Source organism: Gallus gallus, chromosome 10 (genome assembly GCF_016699485.2).
Source record: "Gallus gallus isolate bGalGal1 chromosome 10, bGalGal1.mat.broiler.GRCg7b, whole genome shotgun sequence".
Lineage (NCBI taxonomy): Eukaryota > Metazoa > Chordata > Aves > Galliformes > Phasianidae > Gallus > Gallus gallus.
The window spans coordinates 17,046,008-17,072,606 of NC_052541.1; the positions used below are offsets into that span (position 1 = coordinate 17,046,008).

Here is a 26,599-nt window from a genome sequence, read left to right on the forward strand (position 1 = left end):
TGCTTGAACCTTATCATGAAGCATGTGGGGTTTTTTTCCTTCTTTTTTTCCCCTTACTGTTTTGCTTAATAGATATGTGACATTCTCACCAAAAAAGATTTTGCTTCTATGTGCCCATGAAAGTCGATGGAAAGCAGTTTGTTTTGGTGGTTGTAATTTGGTTCAGTTACCTCAGGAAGTATAACTTTACCATTCACATGGTTTTTTAACATTAGTTTCATGTTTACATTTGGAAATTAATGTGCATTGACCCTTTTAACTTTCCTTTACTTGGGCAAAAATGTGTTGATGATCTGAATGAAGAGGCTTTGTGACTTAAGGCGTGTTTGCAGTAGAGACATGACATGACACAGTAAGAACTGCTAGGTATGTTTTTGATACAGTCGCGTAGCAGGGACAGACTGGTGTCAGTTCTGCTACTAACCAGGAGGGAAAATAAAGCTGCAGCAGCATACATTTATGGGAAATGATTGCAAATGTTTATAGATCTCTTACCTTATATGAGGTTCACACTGCTGGTCCTTATGTTTCAGGAAGAGCAGAGAGAAATGGGAGAGGGTGGGAAGGAGTACAGCATTGCTGGCCAGAAACAGCTTTTGTGTAAGAAGAGATTGATGGGGATGGTATTGTTTAGTTTTGAGCCAAGGTACCTGAAGGAATGTACAAGGCACGGAAATCAGGACTGACATGATGGATGAAGACAACAGTTGTCTGCCTTGTATCATTCAGAGTCTGTGGATATCAACTCTCAGGTACTGGCTGTGTTGATGGCTGCTTTTGCAGAGCAGACACAGGAGTCTGCTAATTCTGTATGTGCTCAGACAGTGATCTCAATCATGTATGTTGTATTTAAAAGTGAAGCCATACAAAATTTTAAATAGCTGCTCATAGAGACCCTTTTATTAGCTGCGTTCAAGGAATGCAACAGGACTTTTGCAGAACTAAATTTAATGTAATCAGACAAGGGGTGAATCTTTTTTAAGAGAATGAGGCAGCTGACTTAAGTCTGCGTGTTTTATGAATTCAAGCTTAATAGTCTGGTGGATATTCTTGGTGTATTTTCAATGAGAAAGTAGAAAATTGTGTGCCAGCTGTTGTTTTCCATGTCAGATACTTGCTCTGCACTCGGCTGTGTGGACGTTTCCTGCTCTGGCCTTGACTTGCTATTAATACTCGTTTAGAAACTCCTTGGAAGAATTATTATTTTTCCATGAAGAAAATACAAGGGATGCAACACTGCATGCATGTCAAGTGTTGTGAAGTATAAATAACTTCAAGCTCGTTTCGCTTTGACCAATGGACATCACATAGTCTTAGTGTTCATTTGGTCTTCAATTCCACTGAACGGTATTTCTAAGTACTGCTGGACATTTTATGTTCTACCAAAACAATTCCTTGTTGCTATCAGGTAAATATAAGATGACATCCCTTCATTTCATGATATTCCTCTGCCTCTATTTTTTTCCTCTTCTGTGTTTTTACCCCGAGCTGCATCAGAATGGCATGGCTGTTTCCTCAGTGTAAACGGGATGTGTTGTGAAGTGCAGCCTGTGACTAATCGCCTCTTGCTGTCTCTGCCTATTAGCTGTCTGATGGTGATGTGGTTGCACCACTTTCTACACATGGCCTGAAGGATCTGGCATTGTGACACCCGTATTAAAATATGCAGCACTTGATTTCTGGAGATGTTTTGGGTTGGAAAATCAGAGAGGTTATGAACTGATGTTGTAGCTGTTTTTACCCTTTTGTTTTAATGACTGTTAGGTGGTAATTGAGTGAGGTGTACCTAATTAATCTCTGAGTATGCATTTTAATGTACGGTCGATGTTCTGGGGGCTATTTATTTTCAGTATTTCTCTCATTTTGTTGAGTTGATGTTAATTTGAGCACTGTAGGTATATGGCTTAGAAGGTTGCTTTTTGCTTTACTTCATTGCTGTGATTATTTTGAAAGTGAAAATGCACGTGAAGTTTCTTAAAAGTCAGTGCTGAGCACACTGATTTGATGAATTATTGCCACATGAAAATATTATGAAGGCACTTTGGGTTTCCAATTCACATGCACCTTAATCTTCCTAAACAGCTTACCAAACTCAAGTGCTGGACTGGTGATTGCTTTATTGGCAAATGTGAGACTCGCAGGCTGTTGTGGAGAGTGTTGCTGTGTGCACTTCATAATTATCTGTTAGCACCTTGGTAGCTGTGGAGTAGTTCTGTTGAGAGAACATTTTCTGTGATTTCCATCATGTTTAAGTACAGGCATTCCCAGTTCTGTTGTATCTCACACCCCCGTGCTCAACCCCAAATGCTGTTCTATGAAACAGAATGTCATTTAGTTTAGGAAAACAAATTTGCTATTGTCATTACTTTGTTTCATTATTGGAATGATAATTGTATGAGACAAATAGGAAATATAAAACTGATGAGAAAGCATCATTAATTTTTTCCACTTTCTTTTTTAGGGTCTTATAAGAAGATATAGGAACCATTTCTCAAGCTGAAGACAAAGTAAAAAAAGACTGTATCATGTGTTAAAATACCGAAGGGTGAAATTTCTTGGATTAGTATATTTCTGGATTGCAAAGGAAGGGAAAGAAGAGACTGAAAATGGGGAGAAAGAAAATACAGATCACGAGAATAATGGACGAACGGAACAGACAGGTGAGAACCGGGAAATCTGTGTGAGCATGGCCGCCAGCATTCCTAAAAATGAATGGAGACTGAAGTACGTTTGTTGTCTTCATTCACCCTTCTAGAGCTGCTCAGTGTCTTCCTGTGTCTACAGATGACATTACCAGAAAACAGAAGAAACATCTCTTGATTTTTTTTTTTATTAATCACATTTTTAGGGGACATTATTGTTATAAGTTACAGCAGTGGCTCCTTTAAATCAAATTCACTATGTAGCTGCTGTTCCCATACAGTACAAGTATTTATGATGCAGCTCTGCATCAGGATGACTTCTGATCTTCAGGAGTAGTTGTCGTGAGTCTGACTAAATATCCAGCTAATCAGTACCTTTTATCCAGTGATGGTCTGAAACAAATAACCAGTGTTGTGTAGGATAGAGATGCACATGTTACGCTGCCCTGTAATCCTCTTCCAGGTTCTAACTATTCTTAGCTCAGCGATTTCCTGAGCTGGATGTGGTTTCCGTATATTTAGTAACCATTAATGGATTTCCACCCCCCTGTCCCAGTGGACTTGTTCAGTCATCCTTTGAGCCCTTATAAAGTTGCAGCATTTACAACATTTTTTTGGCTCAGACTGTCTGTAGGTTTGTTGTATGCTGTTTCAAGAAAGCCCTTTTCATTTTGTTTAGTTATGCTTCTGCTTATTTTTTAGCTCTTCTATGAAAGAGGCACAAGTCAGTCCCTGTCTGGTCTGTCTCTGTCTTGCTTGTTATTCTGTGGAACTCTGTCATATTTTCTTATTTTCTCTTTAAATAGCTGTTTTCAGGCTTAAGCATTCTAGCTTACTTAGTTGTCTTTACACAGAATTTATTCCACGTGTGATCGTACTCACTGCTTGCCTCTAAACATTCTTGAGTGCTGTGTTCTTTCTGATGGCAAAGGGACCCAGAGTTGCACTCAGTGTTCAAGATGAATGCAAAATATGGATGTATAGCAATGGTTTTTTTTCTATTCCCTTCCTACTTTTGGCTTTTCTTTTTTAACTTCTGTTGAGCACCAGCTTGGTGTTATTTATCTTTTCAGAAAGATAGTGATTGATGTTGGGGTTGTGATAGAATTCCGTAAGACTGTCTTGCTGCTGATGTGCCAGCTCAAAGCCCATTGTTTTGTATGCAAAATCAGGATTGTTTTTCTCCCTGTATCACTTTAAAGCAGTGTAAACTCTGAGAAGGCTATATATAGCAGAAAAGTATTATTGGAGTTTGGGAGAAAGCCAAGTATTGTGTTTGAACAGCTTTAATCACACAGTGACTGTGTGTTTGATGTAGATAAATGTCTTAAGTACACATAGTAAAAGCAGAGGAATTGTAATTTCTTTCAGATCTTGCTCTGGAACTTCAGACAAGTTGAGGAGGTAGAAATTGGTTATTCTCCTCACCTTCCTACCCCCCTTTAACTTGCTTGGAGAATAAGTTATAAACTTGCTGTTTTTGTCATGTTTGAAGTTAGAAATATCTTTTTTTATATATCCATATCATTGCTGAGATTGTTACTTTTTTTTTTTTTTTTTGCATGGAGAGGAAGGGAAATAGTACTTTGTTTGAATTTTTAGCTGCTCTGCATAGACTGAAGCAAAATATGGGGATTAAACTCTTCAACTTTCCTTTCGATATTGTTTGGCAAGCATATTTTTTGGCTTCACAGTGATTAGGAAGAGCTTTTTGGCCCTAACTTAACACTGGAGTTAGGTTTGCCATTTCCTTTTCCTGTGGAAGCAGATTTTAAAGATATGAAATAGCTTTTGTCAGTGGAGCCATGTTTTGTAGAAATGTTGATGATGTTCTTTAATCCCATGGGTGATCAGTGTTTTTTGGCAGCAATTACATGCTGCTTTGACATAAAGGGATGCCCTGATGCACAGGATATCTATTAGATATGAATTTACTTTGAAGAATTTTTTTCATTGAGCTAGAGAAGGGGTGTAGTTAGGGCTTATTTTGCTAACCACAGAGCATAGTTCATTTGTATTCCATGAGTTTTTTGGTAGTATGAGTAGCTGATTAGTAGGTCACTGATGAAGATGTGGGTGATGTCCTGTCTTTCTGCTTAGTGTTTTTTTGTTTGGAAATACAGTTCTATCACGTTTCTATTTGTGCTTGTAGCGGGTCTGTATAACTTGTGGGAATAAAAACTCTTGTTTTATCAGAAGCATCTTATTTCTAATGAGATTGTATGTGAGCTCAAAACAATTTTATATAGACCATTACTCTGGGGGATTACAATTGTCTTGAGACTGTCATTGTGTTATTAATTAAGCAGTCTTATCTGCTTGAATGAGCTGTCAGGCATTTATGTTCATTAAGACGAAGAGAATAAAGTACAGTAAATTAGATATCAAAGGAGCTCAATCTTGCTGCCTTTACTCTGTTCCTCCTCTGCCCTTCTTTGTGAAGTGATATTAGAGTAGTATTGAGGAGGCCGTTGGCCTGCAATGAAGATGCATCGGTTTTGTTTTTTGTGTGGTCTTAAAAAACTGCTGTTTTGTAATATATAGGATATATTGGATAGCAAAATTTCCACCTATTTTGGGAAATACAACCCGTTAAAACTTCTGTACTTGTTCAGCTTGTTGAAATGATGACTGAAAACAGAGTACAAGCAGTAGATGAACTAAGATGAAGCCTATTGGACTTTTGGCTCACTAATGCATTGTAATTGTCAACAATAAGTAGATAAAGATGATCTACTTGCCATAGTTGAACCTTGAGTGAGTTTGAACGCTTAACATAAAATAGTTACAGAGGGAGTGTTGTGTCTAGGGCTGCTATCTGAATACCCTTTAAAAACGCTGAATAAAAACGTTTACAAGTATCTGAATACAGATTGTTCAGGCCTTGCATGGGGCTTTGTTGTGTAGTTAGGTCTTTAAAGTGTTTCTTAGAAGCATGGAATAGGAACGTAGGTGGAACTGGGGTTGTAGTTTATCTGACTGCATCTGTGGAAAAAAATGATCCGCTCCTCTTCCTTCCATGCAGCCATGGAGGTGTTTAAAGGAACTTATTTGCTCTTGTCTTGAATTGTTCAGTCCTTGGGTAAATTTGACTAGTAGTGGATGAGCCCAAGTAACAAAAGGCTGCTTTGTCATTATTTGCATTGGTTTGGAGAAGTAGAAAGAACTGGATCATTGCCTGACATTAACTTTGAGATTCTGAACTAGCTTCTTCAGAATGAGGTCAAGACTAGATCAACAGAATCCCTGGGAGGTTTCTTTTCCCCTGATTTTAATGCTTCAGTAGTGCAGCTTTTGAAGTAATGACTCACCCTTCCCCCAAACCAAGAAGTCCTAAGTTTTGTTACAAATCTTAACTCTTTGTGCAGAATGTGCTAGGTATGCTCTCTGGGCTTAGTTGATTGGCATCCATTTTCTTGCATACGATAAGAACATTTCATGTGGGATTTTTTTTGGTAAATATGCACCATGGAAATTTGAAATAAAAGCAGGAACAACCAACCCTTCTGTGTTCTGCAAAAATATTGCTCTTCAACAATATTTGTGCTAGAAGGAAGTTGAAAGTAAGGAATATTTTAAAGTAATATTTTAATACCTATTTAATTTCGGTCGGATGCAAGGCGCAGGAACCCTTAAGTGAGAATTGCTTTTGCTGTCCTCAGTGTAAATTGAAATAGCAGAGAAGACTTCTTAACATAAAAAATAAAATTAAAATCTGTGGTCTTAAACGTGTATAAACAAATGATTCTCTTGTCTTTGTTGGTGTGTGCCCGTAGTAGTTCACAGTACTGCCTTGGCAACAATCATAGCAATTTCTCCTGTTAACATGGCTTATTTTTAGCTCAGCCTCATCCTTGCACTGGGAATGTCTTTGTCGTATGTTCTGCGTGCATTTTCATTGTACGTGTGGTGTGTCTGCCTTTAGATGGTTAAAAGAATATACAAAATCCAAATCACACACTTTCAAACATGAAACTTCCCTATCCCCTTGGAGAATTGTGCTTATTTTAGAAACAGGGAGATTTAAAGCTGATAGGCAATTTGTTCAGTATTATGCAATACTGGTAGATGAGAACAGAAAGTGGTTAGCACGGAGCACTGACAGCACAGTTACTGGGGAAGGAGCAGCAGATAGAAGGAAAGCAGTATGAAGTCGTGCTTGCATGCAGACATCAGTTGTGTGTGCATTGTGTTCAATAGCCACCCTCCATATCCACTGTTGGAGTGCACTAATACAAATAAAATTAATCCGTGTTTCTGTAAGTGCTTTCATTTATTACCTGTGTTCCTACAGTGCTACATGTTAACAGTTTGCATTTAAAGATGTGGGCAGTGTATGCTGAAAGACTTTTTGTTGGGCCTGGATGGCATTTAATAGCCAGAGAGGAGTCACAAATCCACTGTGCCTTTGCCTGCATTTCTGGGGAAATGCATAATCCTGAATACTGTTTTACTAATAATTACTGTTAGCAAGGTATATATATATGTTGTAAATGTATGTCTGCATCTCTTTGTCAGACTTCTTATGTGGTAAGAAGGATGTTATACATTTCTTATTACAGATATTAACGAAGTAATATGTGTAAGATATTCATCTCTAGATGCCTTCAGGTGTGAACACACAGAATTTTCCCATCTATCTTTCTAATATGTTCTATAAACTATAGAAACCCATAGTACAGGTTTCTTTGTTTCTTTAATTCCTGTCTTGCAGATAGGTCACTCACATGCAACAGAGACGTATGTTTTGAGGGGGCATGAATGGAGGTGTTCCATCAAACCGAAACACTTGAAAGCTCTGAAAGTACTATCTTTATTAAAAAGATCTCAGAACATTAAGTTGGTAGTATATTAAGTGCCTTTTGGAGGTGCTTAAATGGACAGCATTGGATGTCCTTTTAAGAAAATTGTTTTTAGCATTAGACCTGTGCTTGATTTGACTTGATATCAAATACATTGATACTCCTACATCCTTAACCAACTGAAATCCTGTGAAAGGATGTGCTTTTAAATCCTTTTTTCCATAGCTGATGGTGATTTTTGTAAGGATTTGTCTCTGCCTTTTCCCACTTGGCCAATACTCTTCTGTGATGGTCTGTAACAGGCTTACTTTCCCACAAGCAACAGTTTTAAGAGGACAGAGTGGTTGTTTCATGATGTTCCCAAGTGGCAGAAAACAGCTTAGTAATGTAAGTGAGTCTGATAACATGGTATGATAGTAGCCAAGTAAGCATATTTCTTAGCTTCCTTTCTTACCATACTATATTGTAACAGCGTTACTTCCATGGATACTGCAGGTTTGCTCATTTGTTAGAACTGAGGTTGTAAGTAGCTGTAAAGCTAGGGCAGGCTAACTCTAAACATCACAGAAAGAAGTACTTTAATACCTGGAAAGCTGGCATTGGTTGTGCAGAAGGAAACATGGCTAGGGGATTACTACAGACTTGAACTCTTCTTGGTATATACTGGAGGAAAGGCTGGGTGGGAAATACTGTTTAGCTTAGTTAGATATAGAGTACTGACCCTGAAAATGACACCCAAATATGATAGGCAGTTCTTAAGCTTCTACACGTGTTCAATTATGCTGCTTGTTAGCAGAAATGAATAGCGTAGGCTCAGCTGGTATATCTCTTGAATGCTTGAGACCTTCACAACATTGCTATTTGGAAAAAAATAATATATCTGTTTTTTTCTCTAGGTCACCTTTACGAAGAGGAAGTTTGGATTAATGAAGAAGGCGTATGAGTTGAGTGTACTCTGTGACTGTGAAATAGCACTCATCATTTTTAACAGCTCTAACAAACTCTTTCAGTATGCCAGCACTGATATGGACAAAGTTCTACTAAAATACACAGAATACAACGAGCCCCATGAAAGCAGAACCAACTCAGATATCGTTGAGGTAACAATCTGAATAGATGAGCTGTATTCTTATCTCATTAACACTTTGAATATGGAGCAATATATAGTATTTTAAGATATTTTAACTAAATGTATTTGTTAACTTTATCATAAAACATCAATTGCTGTTTTCAGTCTGTTTTTTGTAAGGGAAAAAGTCATTTTTACATCCGTGTTGCCTTCCCATCCGCCCTCCACCCCATGCCAGTTATTTTGTTAACTCGTTTGATTTAAACCACATTTGATAATGGAAATAGAAGCGTGAAAGATTTTTTTTGTGTGGATTTTTAGGGAGACGGAGTGTGGGGGGAATGTGGTGCATGATTCTAGGCTTCATGGGGGGAAAAAAACAACAAATTGAGTGCAGAGTATATCTAAAGAATTGAGCTCAGCTTAAACACAATTACAACTTAGCCCTCTTCTCTTTGCTTTACCAGTCCAGTGTTGCACACAAATCAGCCAAGGACTTTGCTGCTTCTTGTTGAGCCAAAAGAAAGAAGTTAATTTGTGGAGGAAATGGACTTCATTAATTTGGTTGTCCAGTTACTTTATATGTCAGTTAAAACATAGTAAAATGCACACAGTTTTTGCTGTCATAAAATAGCATGAGTATATTATAGCTTCTATTTTTATTGTGCTTATACTTTAAATATATACCCAGGTTTTTTCAGTATGTGGTTTCTAAACTAGGTACTCTAGAAATCAAGGGTTCTTTTTGTCGTTTGAGTCTTTCTTAACTATAGCTGAGTTTCAGAGGAGTTGTGTCTGCAATAGTCCTATAAATGAACCAAAACAGGTGTCTGACATTTAAATTCCAGAGCTGTCTTCCAAACAAATGCCTTGCCTGTAAGGAGTGGTTTGGGAATAATAGTTAGCCTTGTATAGCTGAAGAAATGCATAGTCGGGGGCTTACAAGTACAGGGAGGATACCATCTGATCTTTTAAGAAAGTTTTCAAGCAAAAATCAGTTTGAGAAAAATGAGAAATGAACAAATGCCTTATTTCTTTCTGAGAAGATCAGTTGCTAATTTGTTAGCTGCCTTTTGTGATCAGGAAGATACCTCCCCAACATCTGTCCTCAGCTTTCAGTACAATTGAGAGGGATAACACAAGCTGTGAAGAGCTGCAGGAATGTTACTTCATTGTTGGATCAATATAAGTAAGGGTTAACCAGTGAAGACAAAAACCTGATTCTTTCAAGATGAGCCTGTGACAGACATAGATTTGAGATAGAGGTGCAGGCAGACTGATGTTTGTTCTTCAGGCCTCACTGTGTTATGGCTCATGGGAGCAATTCTTCACATCTTCAGTGAGAACCTCTTTGAAAATGATTTCTGTGCCAGGCTACTTGTGTACGCGTGTATTTTTTTCCAAACTGATGTCAAACATTTGACCCCTGGCAGCTGCATAGAAAAGTGCAATCAGTACTCAAGTGCATATAGCATTTCTATTCTGGGAGAATATGCAAGGGCTCGTCTACGGATTCCTTATGACATTGCTTCTGTAGGTTTATTGTATTATGCTACTATGGTATTTGAGATATTACTGTGGTTGAAGAACAAGAGTATGAATTAGAAGTGCCTCTCTCAGAAATGCATCTGTTCACTCTCTGTTCTTGTCCTGGAAAAGAAAGAATAGAAATAAATATGAAGTTCTTCAGTATGAGAGAGGAGTCAAGTCACAGCTCCGGATTCTCAGAAACGTTCTGAAAGAGAACTTAAAGGGGCTTCTTTTTATTGTGCCTACTCAGAAATACATTTATAGCCCATGTATATCACAGAAGAACTTACTAAACCAATTTAGAATAAATAATTATAGCTGATGTATGTCTGGTTAACATTTAGTAATTCCTTTGCGTCCTTGAATATGACAGGTAGTGTCTGTTGTGTTGTAGCCTCACTGCAAAACTACTCTTGACCCAGTGTGCTTCTGATGGGCGTGACAGGAGTTTGGTTGCTGTGGTAGAGAAGGAAGTTAATTTGTTGCAAGCCAGTTACTTATTTTCAGCAGTGTGTAGATGGCAGTATTGTGAGTACTTAAATGAAATCGATGAGACATCTTCCCCTTGTAGTTGCCTCCTGTTCAGTGTTGGCATAGGAATTGGTTTGATATGCCCAGAGCTTGGTATCTTCTTGCTGCTGGAACGTTTGTGTGAAAACATAGTAGGAGGGAGAGCACTCATGTCTTAAATGAACACTAGATTTTTTTTTTAATGTGTTCCCTGCACCCTTATGTCTTTCATTATACATGGTACTGCGGATACGAGTGCTCTGTTGTTAATCATGTACCAGTTCTGTTGGTCCTTCCATCATTTTTGCTGTGGCTTTTTTTCTCTGATAGCTTGATATGGGTGTGAGGAATATTTTTTTTTTTTTTTCAGCCATCATGACAGAATCATAGACAGTTGAACAGCTGGAATTGGAAGTGTGTTTTATTGCAAGTCAGGTTTTCTAACTATCAGTGGTTTACCTGAGGATGGTCCATTCCTTGCCGTTTGGTGCTTCTAAAATTAAGGGAAATAATGTTGTAACAGATACTCTTCAGAGCTGATTAATGTCTAGTTTGTAGGGCATATTTGGTCTAAAGAAAAACAAGGAAATGAACAAGCAGTTAAACTCCATCCTAATTAGTAGGAGATGTTAACGATTGTTGGTCTTGATCCTTGTAGGTCTCTTCCTACCCAAGACGCTCTCTGATTTCTGCAGATTGTTTAGAGCATGGGTGTCTTTTTGGCTTGCCTGGAGTACACTGAGTGAAGAGGAATTGTCTTAGACTGCATATAAAATATATAATTAATGTATACAAGTAAAAAAAAACTTTTTACTTTTCATATTTTTATTAAAACATAAAACAGAGGGCAACAGAAACATGGAACTACTGGGTTGGGTGTGTATGGTGGGTGATGCTTCCAGGTTGTGTCCTTCTGTCCCTCAAGAGGGCCTCATAAAGCAGTGTGTCTTCCCTCTTTTCCAGTCTAGTAGTCAAAGATGAAGGCAGGCTGCTCTTGCTTTATCAGCTTGACTTCTGTCTTTCTGTCTCTTTGGCATATTGACGTTCCTTGAGTGATGCAGCAAACCAGGATTTATGTAACTTACACTGGGCTGTGTTGACTATATATGTTCTACTGTATCAACTCATCAAACTGAAATATATGATTTTTAGAAGTCTGTCTAAAAAAACGGCCTGTTTTCCCATTAGTTATCTGTGCCCATGAGAATTTTGCATAGTGTCAGTGATCCATCCTCTTCACTGTATAGCTTAGTGCATTATAGGGTGAAGTGTAGTATAAGGCTTAGGCTGTACACCACGTATTGACAGCAGTCCTTGAAATATGCAATAATTTGATTTAAAAAAAAATCATAAGTATGAAAAGCAGTCTGTCCTAAGCCACATCTTATCATTACTATAAACATACACTTTCTTGTGAAAAGACTGCTGCATTGGAATAGTCGTGGGTTTGGTGTAACTTAAAGCAAGGCTCTGAATGTTTCATTAAATATCTTAGCATGGGAAATGCTGACTCAAGTAGAAAGTAGTGTTTGTCATGACTTGGTGTGATAGTGGTCATGTCATATTTTCAATAGAAGCAAGGCAGAAAGCACGTTCAGTGTACCTGCTGCTACTTAGAGTAGTGTAAATATGCTGCTTCAGTCTTACAGAAGCTGTATTCAGTGCATTGTCTTGCGTTATAATACTGAACTGGAATTCCTGTTTCTCTGCCTCTTCACAAAATGCTAATGATGAGCTATTGTAGGAGCAATACATGTTCTCTAGTCATAGACATGCTTAGTGTCAGGGATTTGATTGTCAGATCATAGTTTGAGTATGTGCGTAGGGCTCATCTGCACTTCTGGAGCCTGCAGCATAAAGAAGCAGATGTGTCTCCACAGCCAGATGGAGCATATGCCAAGAGACACGTGTGGAGAGCATAAACAGAAAAGCTGGTGTTGAAACGCTGTGTTTATAAACCTAAAGCATTTTTTTTATTTTTAATCCAGTTTTCTCCACCTTCCCAGCATTGCTGCTTTTCCAGGTTTTCGATTAGCAATTTGTTTTTTGAACTGTTATTGTTGTCTCATATAGAAATAGCAGATTAACCTTGAATGCTGTTGTATTTTGGTAGCACTTTTCAATTGGTTCATGGTTTCTTTTAAAATTTGGATGAAGTTGGTGTTAAACTGAAGATCTGAGAACTATATCTAAATGTGCATGGATGCACATATGCAGAAGCAGAATTAGATGAAAAAGGCCTTCAATTAATCGATCTTATTTCCTTTCTTGATAGTTTTCATACTTTGCTGTATACCTGATGTGTAGTTATCTAGATATGAATTTGGCACGGAATTCGGGCTTCTGTTTTGCAATTAAAAGCTAAAAATGAGGATGGTGGAAATCGAAAGAGGTCCTTCAGAAGTGTGTTTCTTTGAAGTGTTTCATAAGAGAAGTTACATGGTAAATTTTAAAAAGGAAGAGAAGAAAATGCTCTCCAGCTAGCTGCCAGGGCAAATGCAAACTGGTGGCTAACGTAGGTTAAATTTCAAAATTTCCATCCAAGATCACAGCTGTATAAAAGGAAGATAGTGCTGAGAAGTGATACCTTGAATGTTGAATTAAACACTCATTGTTGATTGTAGGAAGACTGACAGTCCTCGGTTAGTCTATATCACTTCCCATTCCTTCACATCTGATAGATGGAGAGCTGCCAGAAGTGGGCTAAAGTTAGTTCACCTTAAGTAAACAAAAGAAAACAAAAAAAACCCCAAGGTATGGGGCGAGGAGGATGAGAAGCTGCGAATAAACACCAGTACTCTGAATATTACTGACATGTGTTGCTATTGTTCGGACCACTTGCTTTGATCTCCACTAAACTTTGACCACACTGTAGCTGCAACTGGTAAGCATTTAAAAGAATTAATAAGCTTCAGAATGGTTTCAGTTGAGTGAGGAAATGGCTTGATAATCTGTTCACAATGCTGAGAAAATGTAGGTATTACTGGACCTGATTTGCTAAACAATTATGTAAATGTAATTATACTGCGTATGTAACATTTTGAATAGTTTGAGGTGGCACACAAATGCCTCTGAGACATCTTCAGTCTCAAGGAGGATTTCTGTATGGTTAAGGACTAAATTACTTTTAGCTTTCCTTGAAAAGAGAGAAAATGCATAAAAACTGAAGTGCTTTGGAAGAGGAATGACTGAAACTTGTGTATATAAAAGTATCTTTTTATGGTGACTTGAGTCTATTTCTTCATAGTGGAAATGTCCACTGTAAACCTGACTTGTAAGCAGGGTACGCTTTGGGGTTTCATTTTCCACACGGGGTTCAGGAAGAAGTGCATTTCCTGAAACATTTTCAGTACTGCCGACGTACCAATGCTGTGAGCATAGGGCCAGAAGATGCCGTGTATTTTGTGCTGAGCAGGACAGTTGCTGCCCACCAGCGGGTGTTATTCTTGTGCTTTCAGTGCCACCTCCCACATTTGGGAAATGAAGTTCAGCCCTTAATCCCTAAAGTCTTTTTTTTATTTTACTTGCTCGTTCAGAGGATTTGTCTGTATCTTGCATCTGATAGACTTGTTCTGCTTTAAAAGTAAAATATCCTCTTCGTTCTTTGTTAGCTCTGCTGAATTAGCTTTGGGCATCCTGGTGAGCAACACTGACGTAATAAAAAACCAGACAGACTGTTAGTGACTTTAAGAGAGCTGACAGTGCTACAGAAACATTTTTGTTCCCAGTTAATGTCATTTTGTTTTCTGGCAATTCTTTATATATTAGAAATGAAGGAAGTGGGTTAGGCTTAACTTTTTACAAAAGTTTTGGCTCGCCACCAAATAATCTCAAACTGTGCTTTCCTTGTGTCTAAACCAATGGTTAAACTTAGTTCTGTAGGATTAAAAGAAGTACATTTTGTTTCCATCTTAATACGAGGTTAGTGTGTTTTAGCATAAATAACATATAATTAACATGCACTGCTTACTGGATTTACTTTTTTAAGGTCACTGATTGAAATCATAGGAGATATTTTAATATCAACTACTATTTTTATTCTTCCTGATTTTATTTGGTTAGTATTTACAGTGTAGCTTGATTTAAAACACTTCTGAAGAATAGCAGTGTTAAAGTGGCATCTGGAAAAATTTTAAGTAAGGTGTTTTGGACCTTCAGGGAAGTTCCAATTGTGTGAGTTCTTTTTCGTTGTTGCTGTCGATGGTGGTGTTTCCCAACTGCTTTTGCAATGTGTTTGAAGAAGATTTTTGTTTGTGTAACATACAGAGGGCAGGCACACGATGCCCAGTTCACACACGCTGCTCTGGAAATGCATATCAAAGATCAGCTCTTGGTTTTGGTGTTCTGGTGACATTGTGTTAAGTGGGATTGGAGTTCACCTCCAAGAAAATCAGCAACTTCTCACTCCTCATTAATACTGCAGTTCATGCAGGCAATCATACGAAGATATAATTATCTTCCTCGTATTAACAAGTTCTTCAAGCTTTGCTGGTCTTATTTATTCTGCAGCCTGTGTGCTGATGCAAGATTTGGAATTTTACACTGACAGTTAGAAGAGCATATTTTTACTTTGCGATTCTCCAACTGGGGACCGTGGCATCTGTTAATCGAGAGTGAATTTGGGCAAGCTGTACTTGCGAAGTATAGATCCCAGAACATTGCATCTTCTGGAACTACAATAAGGTTAAAAACTAATCTTTCTGAACACATTCTTGATTTCAGTGGCGAGTTAAAGTAAGCCTGGGTTTTGACTTTCATGTTCATGGGTGTAGTGGTTTGATAGTGTCTTCGAATCAACCACCTTACAGTAAGGGCAGCAGAAATGCCGATGTCTTGATCACTGGTGTTCATCAAACAGTGTTGTAGCACTCAGGAGAAGGAGTATGTCCACGATAGGACACTTTACTACCAGTTTCCTTTTGGAGTTCAGTTTCTAATACATTGTATTTTAGTAATTTTCATGTTTGGACCTTAAAGTGATGGTGCTTCTGCAGTAGTGGGCTGAGATGGTAACTTCCAAGAAAAATTGGTCTAGGTCTTCAGTCTTTCATATAAGCTCCATGTTGCATACCCCAGCATGTAGATGTGATGAAGAAATTGTAGTTGTATGATGGAGATTGTGGCTTGCTCTGCCACAAAGCCACATGTTTTGCTAATAGCAGTGTGGCCCATCTAGGCTGTAATGTTCACAGCTCATCTGATCAGGGGACTTGCTATTGATTCTTTCAGCTGGTGTGTTCTGCTTGGTAATTTTCCTGTTTCAGCTGTGCAGATACTTCATTTGTGGTGGTACGGACCTACGACCTTTTTGCACTCTACCCCCCTTTTCGGGTTTCTGGTTTGATAATACTGAGTTATCTCAAGTATACCAAGAGTTTGAAATACTTTCTGTTATCCTTTCTACTTTTGAAGCTATAAGGAGAAATAGGACATGAAATGCTTGAAGTAGCAATCTGGCATTATTGCATAGGCCGGTTGACTGTAAGAATCCCACTTCCATTCTTTTTATATCAATGAATTGTAATGAGAGTTAGATTTTTCTTAGCAAACCGCTAAGCAAGTTTAGCAAGTAGAATAGCGAATAATATTTTTACTAAAGAATTTCTGAAAGATCATGAAATGTATTATGCAGCTGAGTTGTTAGATTGGACAACTTTTCATGCTCCATATGGCTTATCTGCAATGTACTGTTGCTGAAAGGAGGCATTCAGTCCAATGCTGCTGTTGCTGATTTTACGTTTTAACCATTTTATATTTATGGAAAGGTACACATGGGAGGATATGTGTGTATGTATACATGCTGTCACTCAGTAAGGATTGAAAGCATTTATGTACCATAAAATACAGGTGGGCACTCTTTGGACTGTCTTACGGGTAGAACTGTACTCTTATTATTGCTTTTGTTTGTTGAAAAGATTATAGAATATGTTTAATTTGTGAGTTACTGAATAGTTTCTGCTTCTTAAATATGAACGTAGGTTTGCTTTGTCCTTTGTTTTTAGCAATAAGGTTGACTCATGGTCAATTGATTACTCTTTAATTGGAAATTCTAGTTGAAGGTGCTTTCTGTACTTCAGGTAAAAGGAAAACCTGCTCGGTTATGTATGGTTTAATGATCTATTAAGTTGTATAGGAAGTGAAACAAAGACAAATGTGTCAAGTATCAGACAGAGCTTGGTTTAGTTTTCTCTGAGGAAACAACATTGTCAGTGCTACTGGACTGCTGACCATTTTAAGCCCTAAGAAATTCACTTGGGAGTGAACAGTGCAGCTGCTTCTGTGGGTCACTGACTGCATTGGGAAGCCCACAGCTTACTGAAAGTTTCTCAGAAATTGTAAGTAGGAGAACAGCACTTCCTTCATCACTACTCCCATACGTTGTATAATATTCTGAAGTGGATTTTACAGAAGATAAAACTGTTCTTCAGTAATTGCTGGTGGTTTATCTATTTAAAATAACGTTTCACAGCAAAGATGGTTCAAGCTAGAAGTCTGAAAACCTTTTGTATGTGTTATTTTATATAAACGAGAGTTTGAATCCTGAGTGCCATCTTTATCATATCTTGGAGGAATTTGACAGCTAGCTTTCATGTTTGGCAAGCTAAGGATGCGTGTTAAAATTTGCCAGATACTGGAAGTGCTCCAGCATTTGAAACAAGACCCTGTCTTTTCTGAGAGTGGAATATAACAAGGACACTGATAAAATTTCAAGTCATGAACATTCAGCATCTGTAAATGATGAATACCTTTGCCTAAAACTGAACTTAGCAGAGCGTTGCCTAAAGGGCTCTCCCTCTTGTTTTATGGCCCATCATTCTGCATGCTTCTCATTTCTTCTTTATTTTTTTTAAACCACAAAGTAAGTGATCCTAAAAATAATGTTTTCCTAACATAATGTTTGGCTAAGGAGTATAATAATTGTGGCAGAATTTATCAAGATGTGCTGTACTCAGAGTTTTTGTTATCTAGATATCTTTTTAATATCTTTGCAAAACGTTAATTATTTACTTATTTTTTTCATCTTGTAATACTACTGCGTATTGGGCACAAGCATGGAAAGCAGTATGTAAGTTAACTCTAAGCTTTGACTTAGTATACCTCCTTTAGGCTGGGGAGCCCACCAGGGAGCTAGATGGGGCCTTGTTCATTAGGAGGTTAAGCTCTCCAAGTTGCTTAGCTGTGCAAATGTCCATCATAGTCTGATTTAACCTTTTATGCCTTGCACTGAAGTTTTGAGAGCTGGGTGCTGTCTGCTCTATAGCTCTACTATGCTGTTTTGGTTCATATGTGTACTTGTGGCTATGACTAGAATGCAGAGTTCTGACTGCTAGCATAGGAAAATGTGAAGTGTCTGGTGGGGATAGTGAAAAGAAAAGCATTAAGCTAAACCTAAGCGGCCTCTTAACTCACGGGAAAGGAAAACAGCTTCATGATGACATCTGCAGATGCTTAAGTAGTTAAAGTTGAGAATATTAATAGAACCTGTGGAAAATCTACAAAGGCTGTAAACAGTGCACAAAATCCAGTCCACGTTACTTAAAAAACAGAAATTAAAGCCTACAGAAATGGTGTTGATGAGCTTCCTACACAAAACACTGTTACTAAGATGAGTTACGTGTTTTTCTCTGGCTGCTCACTTACACTACTTGTAAACTTTGGCCCTGCTGTATTTTAGACAGTGGCAGAATTTATACATCTGATATTGCAGGGTCAAGCTTGGCATTTGTAGAGCCGTGTCGTTACTTGGGAGGAAAAAAAACAGAAACGATTCTGCTTCTGAGACTAAAGTGACCTGCAGGAAGTTTAGTAGCTATAAATAGCTTCCTGCGACTAAAAATATTCCTCATAGTGAGGGAGAAATGATGTATGTAAAGGATGAAGCACAGTGGTATTATTCGGGGTGATAGGAGTGAAATGTTCTGCGTTATAATGGAAGAAATTCAGCCTAGTTTTTAGCATGTAACAGGGAGCAAATAACAAAGGGATTGTCGTGCTTTCATTGTGACATTTTGCTGCGTGTCAGCTCTGCAGCCGTACGTGTAGTTCTCTGCTCTGTGGGAAGGGAGGTGAACTGCCTGAAAGGAATTTGCCCTTTTTTTCCTCTCGCTGATGTTTCACATAATAAGAATGAAAACTGGGTGGGAGTCTGGGGCTGCGAGTGCCGTGTTTTTCTTTTCCTTTGTGTAGGAATATCTCAGAAAAAAGGTGGGGCTTTTTGAGGAGGATGTTATCGGTGGTGGATTCAGACAGTGGTCTGCAGCTGCTAGAAAGGCCAGGCCAGTACTGCTGCCTGCTCGGTATCTCTGGTGCTCAGCCCTGCATCAGTACATCAGCTCATTCCTGCTATGAGCACTGACAACAAGCAAAAGTAAGTTGAGGCATGGCCAAAGAGAACTCTCCACCATTTTCGTGCAGAAGAAAATGGCTTCCTGCAGGCTCACGTAGAAATCTGAGTTGGTTTAATACTTTTGTCCAGGATCATGCACTTTCAGTGGCAGTCATTTGTTAATGTCACCGTATCAACTGTACCATGGACATTTCAGTAGTTCCCTTAACTGTGGGCAAATGACTGTAAAGCATGAGCTCTGTAATTTTCTTCAGAGGTGGAACGGGAGACTGATCCTAAAGCATACGCTGTAGCTCAATTATCCTTGGATCTCTTTTATGATTTTGTTCGTTTCTGAACCTCAATAGGAAAGACATTAATGCAACTTGGGCTAACACTACTGGTACCTGTGTTTTATTGATGTGAGGCTGCAGCTGCACAGTCTTGTGCCTCTGGATCTCATGGTTATTCCCATCATAGGTGGCAGAGTTCTGCTTGGTCCCCTCTGCCCTGCAAAGGCACTGTGTGAGTGTGCGATGGTCACATTGTGAATGAGGAGCCTTTGGAATTTGATGCAGCAGCATCTTCTCCCTCTCTGCTATTGCATGGCAGGTCTCTGGAGCATCAGGGAGCTGTTCAGTTGGTTATCCTTTGATAACCACGGTGTCCATGCTTACTAAGGCAGCAGTAATATTTAGAAGTTCTAGTGGTGTTTCTTCCATTACTTCATGCCTAAAGAATACTTACACTTGGATTTTTTTTTTTTAAGTGTTTACTTCAACTTTGTACTGCTTCACATCTTTTCCAAGCTCGGACTGGAACAGCAGAAACAGAGCTAGCCACTGTTTTTATCTGGAAGGCTTGCCTTTTCTAAAGGAAATCATCTTTTTCATTTCAATCTTAGTAAAATTTTGGAAATGTGTTTTCTCATGATTTCAGATGAAACACCAAGAAAAGCCCAGCTGCAATAGAAGTTGCAGAAATTGAGCTCTTGATTCAAGTAGCACTGATAGCAACGACCTTTTCCCAGCTTGTGTAACATTAGTGGACTACGAGAACCCAACAGTGAGGACTTTGAATGAGCTAACGTTCCTGCTTCATAATGCATTTACATTTCTTGTCCTCTTACTTTTGCCTTTTAAGGCAGAAAAATATTATTTCCTGAGGTTATGGAGAGCACAGGCAAGTTCTCTACAGTTGTGCCAAGGGAGCTGGTGAGGAGCCCAGATGACTGCTATCAGCATTCTTGCCCTTTTAACCATACGAGAGCACAAAACAAGCTGCTTGTGCTTTTTAACCATTGCCAACACATCCTTCCAGAGTTGGACACAAACCCTGTTATCTTTCCTGCAGAGGAGGACGGTTGGATGTTGTCATTTAACTCTGTCTCGGGTAGCAGTAATCTGTACCTGGCAGTTCTGTTTCTGCTTTCCAGAACTGCTGATGACCGGTATTTTGAGCCAGTGTAAGTTTGTGTGACGGAAGATAGTTACACTGTGGTGGTTGAATATCGTATTTGCTTCCTTGTGGGTCACACCATAAATAGCTATCGTATTTCTGTTCCCTTTGTACTAGCAATTTAAGTAGAATGTGTTGAATTGCAGAGAGAAGCTAATTGTTTGTCACTTGTTTTGCAAGAAGGTCTGTTCTTTAGATGCTTCTTGCATTGGCAAAGTGCAGTGCAATTAAAATGACTTTGTGCAATGTGTAGGGAAGGTCAGGAGAGCAGTGTGCTGTGTGCTTGTATGTACCTCAGTCCTCCATTACTACTCCAGCCTTTCTCATACAGCATTTGCCAAGCTCTGCCAATCAAAATAAATAAATAAATATCAATATAAAACTAATTTTATTTATCTCAATTTTACACAGTGCCACAAAAACAGTCTAAAGCTTCTGGGCCATTCTGCAGTATCTGTGTTACCACAGCTGCCAGGAGCATTTGTGTAGTGACTTCACACGTAGCACAGCGACATCGCTTTGTTTGCTCGGTTCTTCTTAAAAGGATTTCATACCTGCCGTGTTCCTCTCAGCACTTGCTTCGCGTGATTTTCTGAGAAAAATCAATTCTTTCCTCTCCTCAGTTAGCTCATCGGGTCCAACATCAAAGCTGCAGACTGTCAGTCACTGAGGACACAGTGCAGCGCATTGGCAAACGTGCTGGAACAATTGCCAGTAGTTTTGGATAAGTCTTAGAGGAAGTGGAAAGTAATACAGATTAACTCCAAAAGCTACACATTCCCTTAAATCATCTGGAAAATAAGACTTAACACAAGAAGGCAGTTGGAGTGAGCACTGAATAGTAAAACTTGGAAGGTAATGGTCTTTTTCCCTCTTGTGGTAAGAAAGTTTATTCTGTATTAGCCTCAGCTGCAAGAACTCTCATTTTTTGTCCACAAAAATGTTTGTGTATTGCAGCAGAGAAATTAAACTGTTAGAGGAATTTCTTTCATCTTTAGAGTTTGTGAAATTTCAGTCTTTGTTTATCTCGGAAATAACACAGAATCATAGAATGGTTGGGTTGGAAGAGACTGTAAGGATCACCCAGCCCCCCCCCGCCATGGGCTGACTGCACCCACCAGCTCAGGCCACCCAGGGCTCCATCCAGCCTGGCCTTGGGCACCTCCAGGGATGGGGCGCACACGGCTCTCTGGGCAGCAGTGCCAGGGCCTCACCGCCCTCTGAGTAAAGAATTTCCACCTGACCTCTAACCTAAATCTCCCTTCTTTAGTTTAAAGCCATTCCCCCTTGTGTCCCATCGCATGTAAGCTTCAAGTGCTGGAAGGACAGAGGTATGCCGAGTTATTTACAGTCATTGGAGAAATGACAAAATGTAGCTGTAGGGACCGCAATGGGTGAGGTTAGCCCTTGGTGTGGAATTCAGCCCTCTCCCCATGGCCCCGTTCCCAGCAGCCGTCCCCGTGCTCCCGTGGGCAGGGCCCGTTATCGCGCCGCGCTGTGTTGCGTAGGCTTCGCCTGACTCTGTGAACAGCTGACAGCATTCCGCTTGTTAGTACAGCCGTGGAGCAGGAAGGTTTCACCGTTCTGTTATGGCGCAGTGATAAAGGAGCAGTCTTTTTATGGTTAGGCCCTCGAAGTGACAGTGCGTGTTTCAGCGATAAAGAGACAGAGCTTGGGATATCAGACCCAGACGTATTATCTGTAACAGCACACCGTGCCTTAAATCCTTCCACAATGACAGGAACCCCATCTGGAGTGAAGGTTTCCAGAATCTTAACCGGGAGATACCGAGCATTTTCCTTCCTCATGAGTCAAACGGAGTTAACCCCATTGTTATCGAAAATAAAAATAACTGCTGGCCCAGAGGAAGGATCCCTCTCTGCATTTACTGAGCCTGTTCCTTTGTCTTGGAGCTGTGAGCACATCGTCGGGCAGATCCCTGAAAATGCGTTACACTCACATTTTAACTCAATTGTTTTATAAAAAGAGGCATTAATGAAAATCCCATGCTGCAGTACTTGAAGTTACACTCACCTCTTAGGAACTAGACAGAAGTTCAGCACTGTCTGCTGTGTATTTATTGCAAGATCTTTCTATATAATACCTAAACACAGCTTCTAAATGTCTTGGACACTGTGCTGAGCACCCTGTTAAGTACCTCTTTGGGTTCTATTTAGAGCATTCTGTGGGTTGCAGGGGTTAAGCACAATGCAGATTACACAGCGTCAACATTTTCCCTACTGATATCAAAGTGTAGAGAGCTGGCAGCTTGACTTGTCAGGAAGGGCTGGGAGGGATAGCGGGCTCCGACCTTGAGCGGCCGGCCCTTGTATGGCCACGTCCATATCCGCGCCCAGCGGATTGGCTGGCGGTGTGGGATCGGGGCGCAAGCAGGGCTGGAGGGAGCTCCACCTGTTCCCCATGTGCTGCTTCAGTGGTGGTGGCATTTTTGTGGGAGTTCCAGAGACGGCGTGGGATACCGGGAGCCGGCCGAGAAACCCGAGAGGGAATTATAGCTTGTGGTGACCTGTGATATTAAAGAATTTCAGAGAACGCAATTGGATTTTAGTGATGCTTAAAAGCTGAAGTAGAAGCAGGGAGTGTTTTGCATGTGTATAAATAGTAGGAGAGTTCTGTGTAATTTTTATTGTGCTAAATAGTGCTTGAATAAAAAATGAATGCTTTAAACTAACCTCTTTTAGAAAGATAAGGTTCAGTACGTTGTGGAAGCATAGCTTCTACCAGAAAGTGAATTTCTGTTGCTGAGAATGTCGACGTGTGGATTTCCATTTTTTAGGATCTTTCAGTGTGAAGTTCATAAAAGTTGCATGCCTTGTCAGTGAAAGAAAACACCACTTCCCTGCCCCTTTAGTCCCACTGCTACCTTATACATGGCTCGCGTGGACCTGTTGAAAAATGTGTATTGCTTTCCTCTTGGAACCTGTCTTAAAACATTTATGATTTTTCTGTGGGTAGCGTTTTAAATCCAACTTTGTTAGAAATGAGAACTTGTAATGAGAATTTTGATTGTGTAGTAGATGAAAAAGAAAAAAAAGGACTGCGAAGTATCAAATGTGTCTTTTAATTGTTTGCTCCCAAGAGCTGCAGGTTCACATCCTTCCTCAGCAGCTTGTTCGTAGTGCCTGCATTGTAGACATGCTCTGTTTCTGGGGGATGTTGATGCAAGAGTTCCACCAGAAAACAGGAAGTACCCCACAAAGCAATCGCATCAAGTTAGAGTAAAGGAGTCTGAAAAAGCTTATATTTAGCAAACTAAGTCATGTTACAGAGGGATTATGTCATTTCTTTTTATACTTTTTGCACTTCTTGTTACCATGCAGGATGACTGCAGTGCAGGAAAATCCTGCCTTTGTAAGCCAGTGAGACCAAGTGTTACATATATTCATGTAATGCAGTAGCTACATTCAGATGAGAACTGTCGTGTCGCTTGACTTCAAACCATATGCTTTTTAAAATATAAGGGATATTAATAGGGATGCTAAAATCAATTTATTAAAGATCCAATAAAGACTAAGATGTGTTTTAATTACTAGTGAGGACATTAACTCCCTTGCCATGGACTAACTGTTGAATGTCTGTCAGGCAACTGTCCTCATCAGCCAGTGTCTGAAAGCAGTTTGGTGTAGAACACTGGAGAGATGGAATGGTTTTAGGCTAAAACTGCCCATAAGATGGCACCTTGGGAGTCTATGCCTCTGAATGAACCTGTTCTGTTGGTGTACTATGCCACTATTCTGAAAGACTTAGCTTGTCTGTTGATTTTTGTCTGTGAGAATTTCTTGTAGTTTCAGTGGCTCTGAATGATTCGGTAGTATACAAAAGATCTTGGCAAGTTAGTATGATCTGTATGTGAATTTTCCAATTGTATTTCAGACCTTAAGAAAGAAAGGCCTTAATGGTTGTGAGAGCCCTGATGCTGACGATTACTTTGAGCACAGTCCACTATCGGAGGACAGATTCAGCAAACTAAATGAAGATAGTGATTTTATTTTCAAGCGAGGCCCTGTAAGTACTTTTATTTTATCTCTACTTTTTATTTGTTGATCCTTTTTATTAACTTCATTATTTAGGCTCTGAACAAGAAGGAACACAGAGGGTGCGACAGCCCGGACCCTGACACTTCATATGTGCTCACGCCACATACAGAAGAAAAATATAAAAAAATTAATGAAGAGTTTGATAATATGATGCGGAATCATAAAATCGCAGTGAGTACTAAAGTATGGTTTGTGCTTCTATTACATGCATGAGAGTTTTCACAGATGTTGCTTACCGCTGTAAAGACAAGAGGCTGTATTGGTTAGAAAGGGAAATGTGCGTTTTCATGAGGTAAAATGAGATATCGATACTCACTCTCGTTGATTAAATTTTTTCATAAGAAATAGGAAAGAAAGAAATTGTGTCTCCAGCTTCTCAATTATGCACACGGATTTTTTCATGCTGTGTGGATATGAAGTAATGTTTCTAAATGTCAGGATCTTAGCTTCCTTGCCTGATCCTGCCTAAAATATTCTAAAAAGATAGATTTTGTTATGGGATATAAAAATCTTGTAGTCCTTCTATCTAATAAAGATCTTACAGTATGTTACAATTAGAGTTGGTTAATTCTGTTACCAAGTCAATGGACTTTATTTTCCTAAAGGCGAGATTTAGAAAAGCGTTTAGATTTAAAAATGACAGTGGAATCCTCTAAAAGTTCTTGAAAGTCCAGCAGAGAACATGGACACCAGAAGGTCTTTGGAAAATTTTGTAGTGAGCATCTAACTCATTTGTCACTTGCTGTAAGTCACTTAATTGCTTTAGGAAGATATTGTCACCCATCCCATAGTGCGATCAGAGCATCATTTTCCATTTTAATATTATATCATTCAAAAATGAGCCCATGTATTTACAGGGCAGATTGTCCATGTTCTCATGAGTTTCGTATGTGCCCTTTAATTATGAGTCCAAGGTAAAAAGATTTATTGGAGTACTCTTAGATGAGAATTATTGGACTCTAGAGCTCAAGAACGTTGGGGTTAACAGTAATGGAATTTTTGTGTGTTCTTCTCGGAGGTGTGATGTTGAATTTCCACCTACAAGAGCAGTTAGCGTTGAGTGTTTCAGGTGAACTATTTTCTGAGAAAACTAATATGGGGCTCTGCCACAACCTTTAAATTTTTTAACGTTGTCAAGTTGTAGCAATTAAAATAAATGTACTGGCTAGGTTAATCAGCATAGATCCTGGCGTAAGTGAAGAGTGTGTCCCTACATGACTGCTAATAGTGAAAATGATTTAATTGTTCAGAGCAGTAGAACCACCTCTGGGAAAAGAACAGCAAACTGACAGTCTGACACCCAGAATCCGTTCTTTTTGCAAATTCTTTATGCTTGAATGTAGCCAATGTCTTTTATTCCGTCTTTGTTTTGATCTTTTTGCTACCTAATGTTTTATGTATTGAAACATCTTTAGGCCTCATCTCTTAGTATGATACAGTTAAGTTGCTCTCTGTTGATGTTTTGCTGCCTTCCTGAGCAGCCTAAGTTTTCTGTGTGGGCATCAATGTAAATAAAAAAGGGAACATTAATTTTTAGCTCTGTAGTTCCATATTTATAGTTTAAATTATACCTGTTGTGGTTCTGTTTCCAGTACTTGTGGATCTCAAATAAGAATGTAACTTCTTTCATTCTAGTGCGCTTATTACTGTTGAAAGATAGAAATGAGGCAGAGTGAAGAATTCAGTCAAAACCAAATGCATACCATAGATGGACAGATGCTGCTGTCCGTCTGTATTGTAAGGAGTGGGGGAAGCTGTCATTTATAGATTCTATATTGAGAAACCTATGGAAAAAATGTTCAAAAATGTTCTTACTGTTAACTTCTAAGCATTGTCTTAAGCATACTTCAGCTATTTCAAGTTTTATTTGAGTTAATGGAAAGCATGCTATTTAAAAGCATCCTTTTTTAATAGATAATAAACAGTTTCTTGAAGTAGTTTCCCGTGAAGACAAGTATCAGTGCAGCTTGTCATTACTTAGATACTGTGAATGATTTGCTAGCATTACATTGCTGTGCTTTATTACTTCTTGCTTCCATCCGTGCCAAAAAAATGATAATTACACTGAGGAATGCTTCAGTATGGAAGCTGTCATTAGTTCTCACTAGTAAGAGGTTTTGCTTTTTGTATAAAATGTATTATGGTCTTTACATTAGTGTAGTTACTGTTGTATTTCAGATGATATCAAATTGTCATTTAGAAGT

The 26,599-nt window shown here is 39.0% G+C and overlaps 1 protein-coding gene across 18 annotated transcripts in view; it reads left to right on the forward strand.

Moving 5' to 3' along the window:
- Window positions 1-26,599, forward strand: part of MEF2A (myocyte enhancer factor 2A) — a 78,117-nt gene that overhangs the window by 25,821 nt on the left and 25,697 nt on the right. For 6 of the 18 annotated variants that reach the window (XM_015292072.4, XM_015292075.4, XM_046898891.1 and 3 more), the window contains exons 2-5: window positions 2,462-2,660; window positions 8,341-8,544; window positions 24,232-24,363; window positions 24,429-24,578. In XM_015292072.4, coding sequence (XP_015147558.1) covers window positions 2,607-2,660; window positions 8,341-8,544; window positions 24,232-24,363; window positions 24,429-24,578 — 540 coding nt within the window. In that variant the 5' untranslated portion in view covers window positions 2,462-2,606. The remainder of the gene's footprint in view (window positions 1-2,461; window positions 2,661-8,340; window positions 8,545-24,231; window positions 24,364-24,428; window positions 24,579-26,599) is intronic. The other 12 variants (XM_015292074.4, XM_040706193.2, XM_046898893.1 and 9 more) reach the window with 4 other exon arrangements.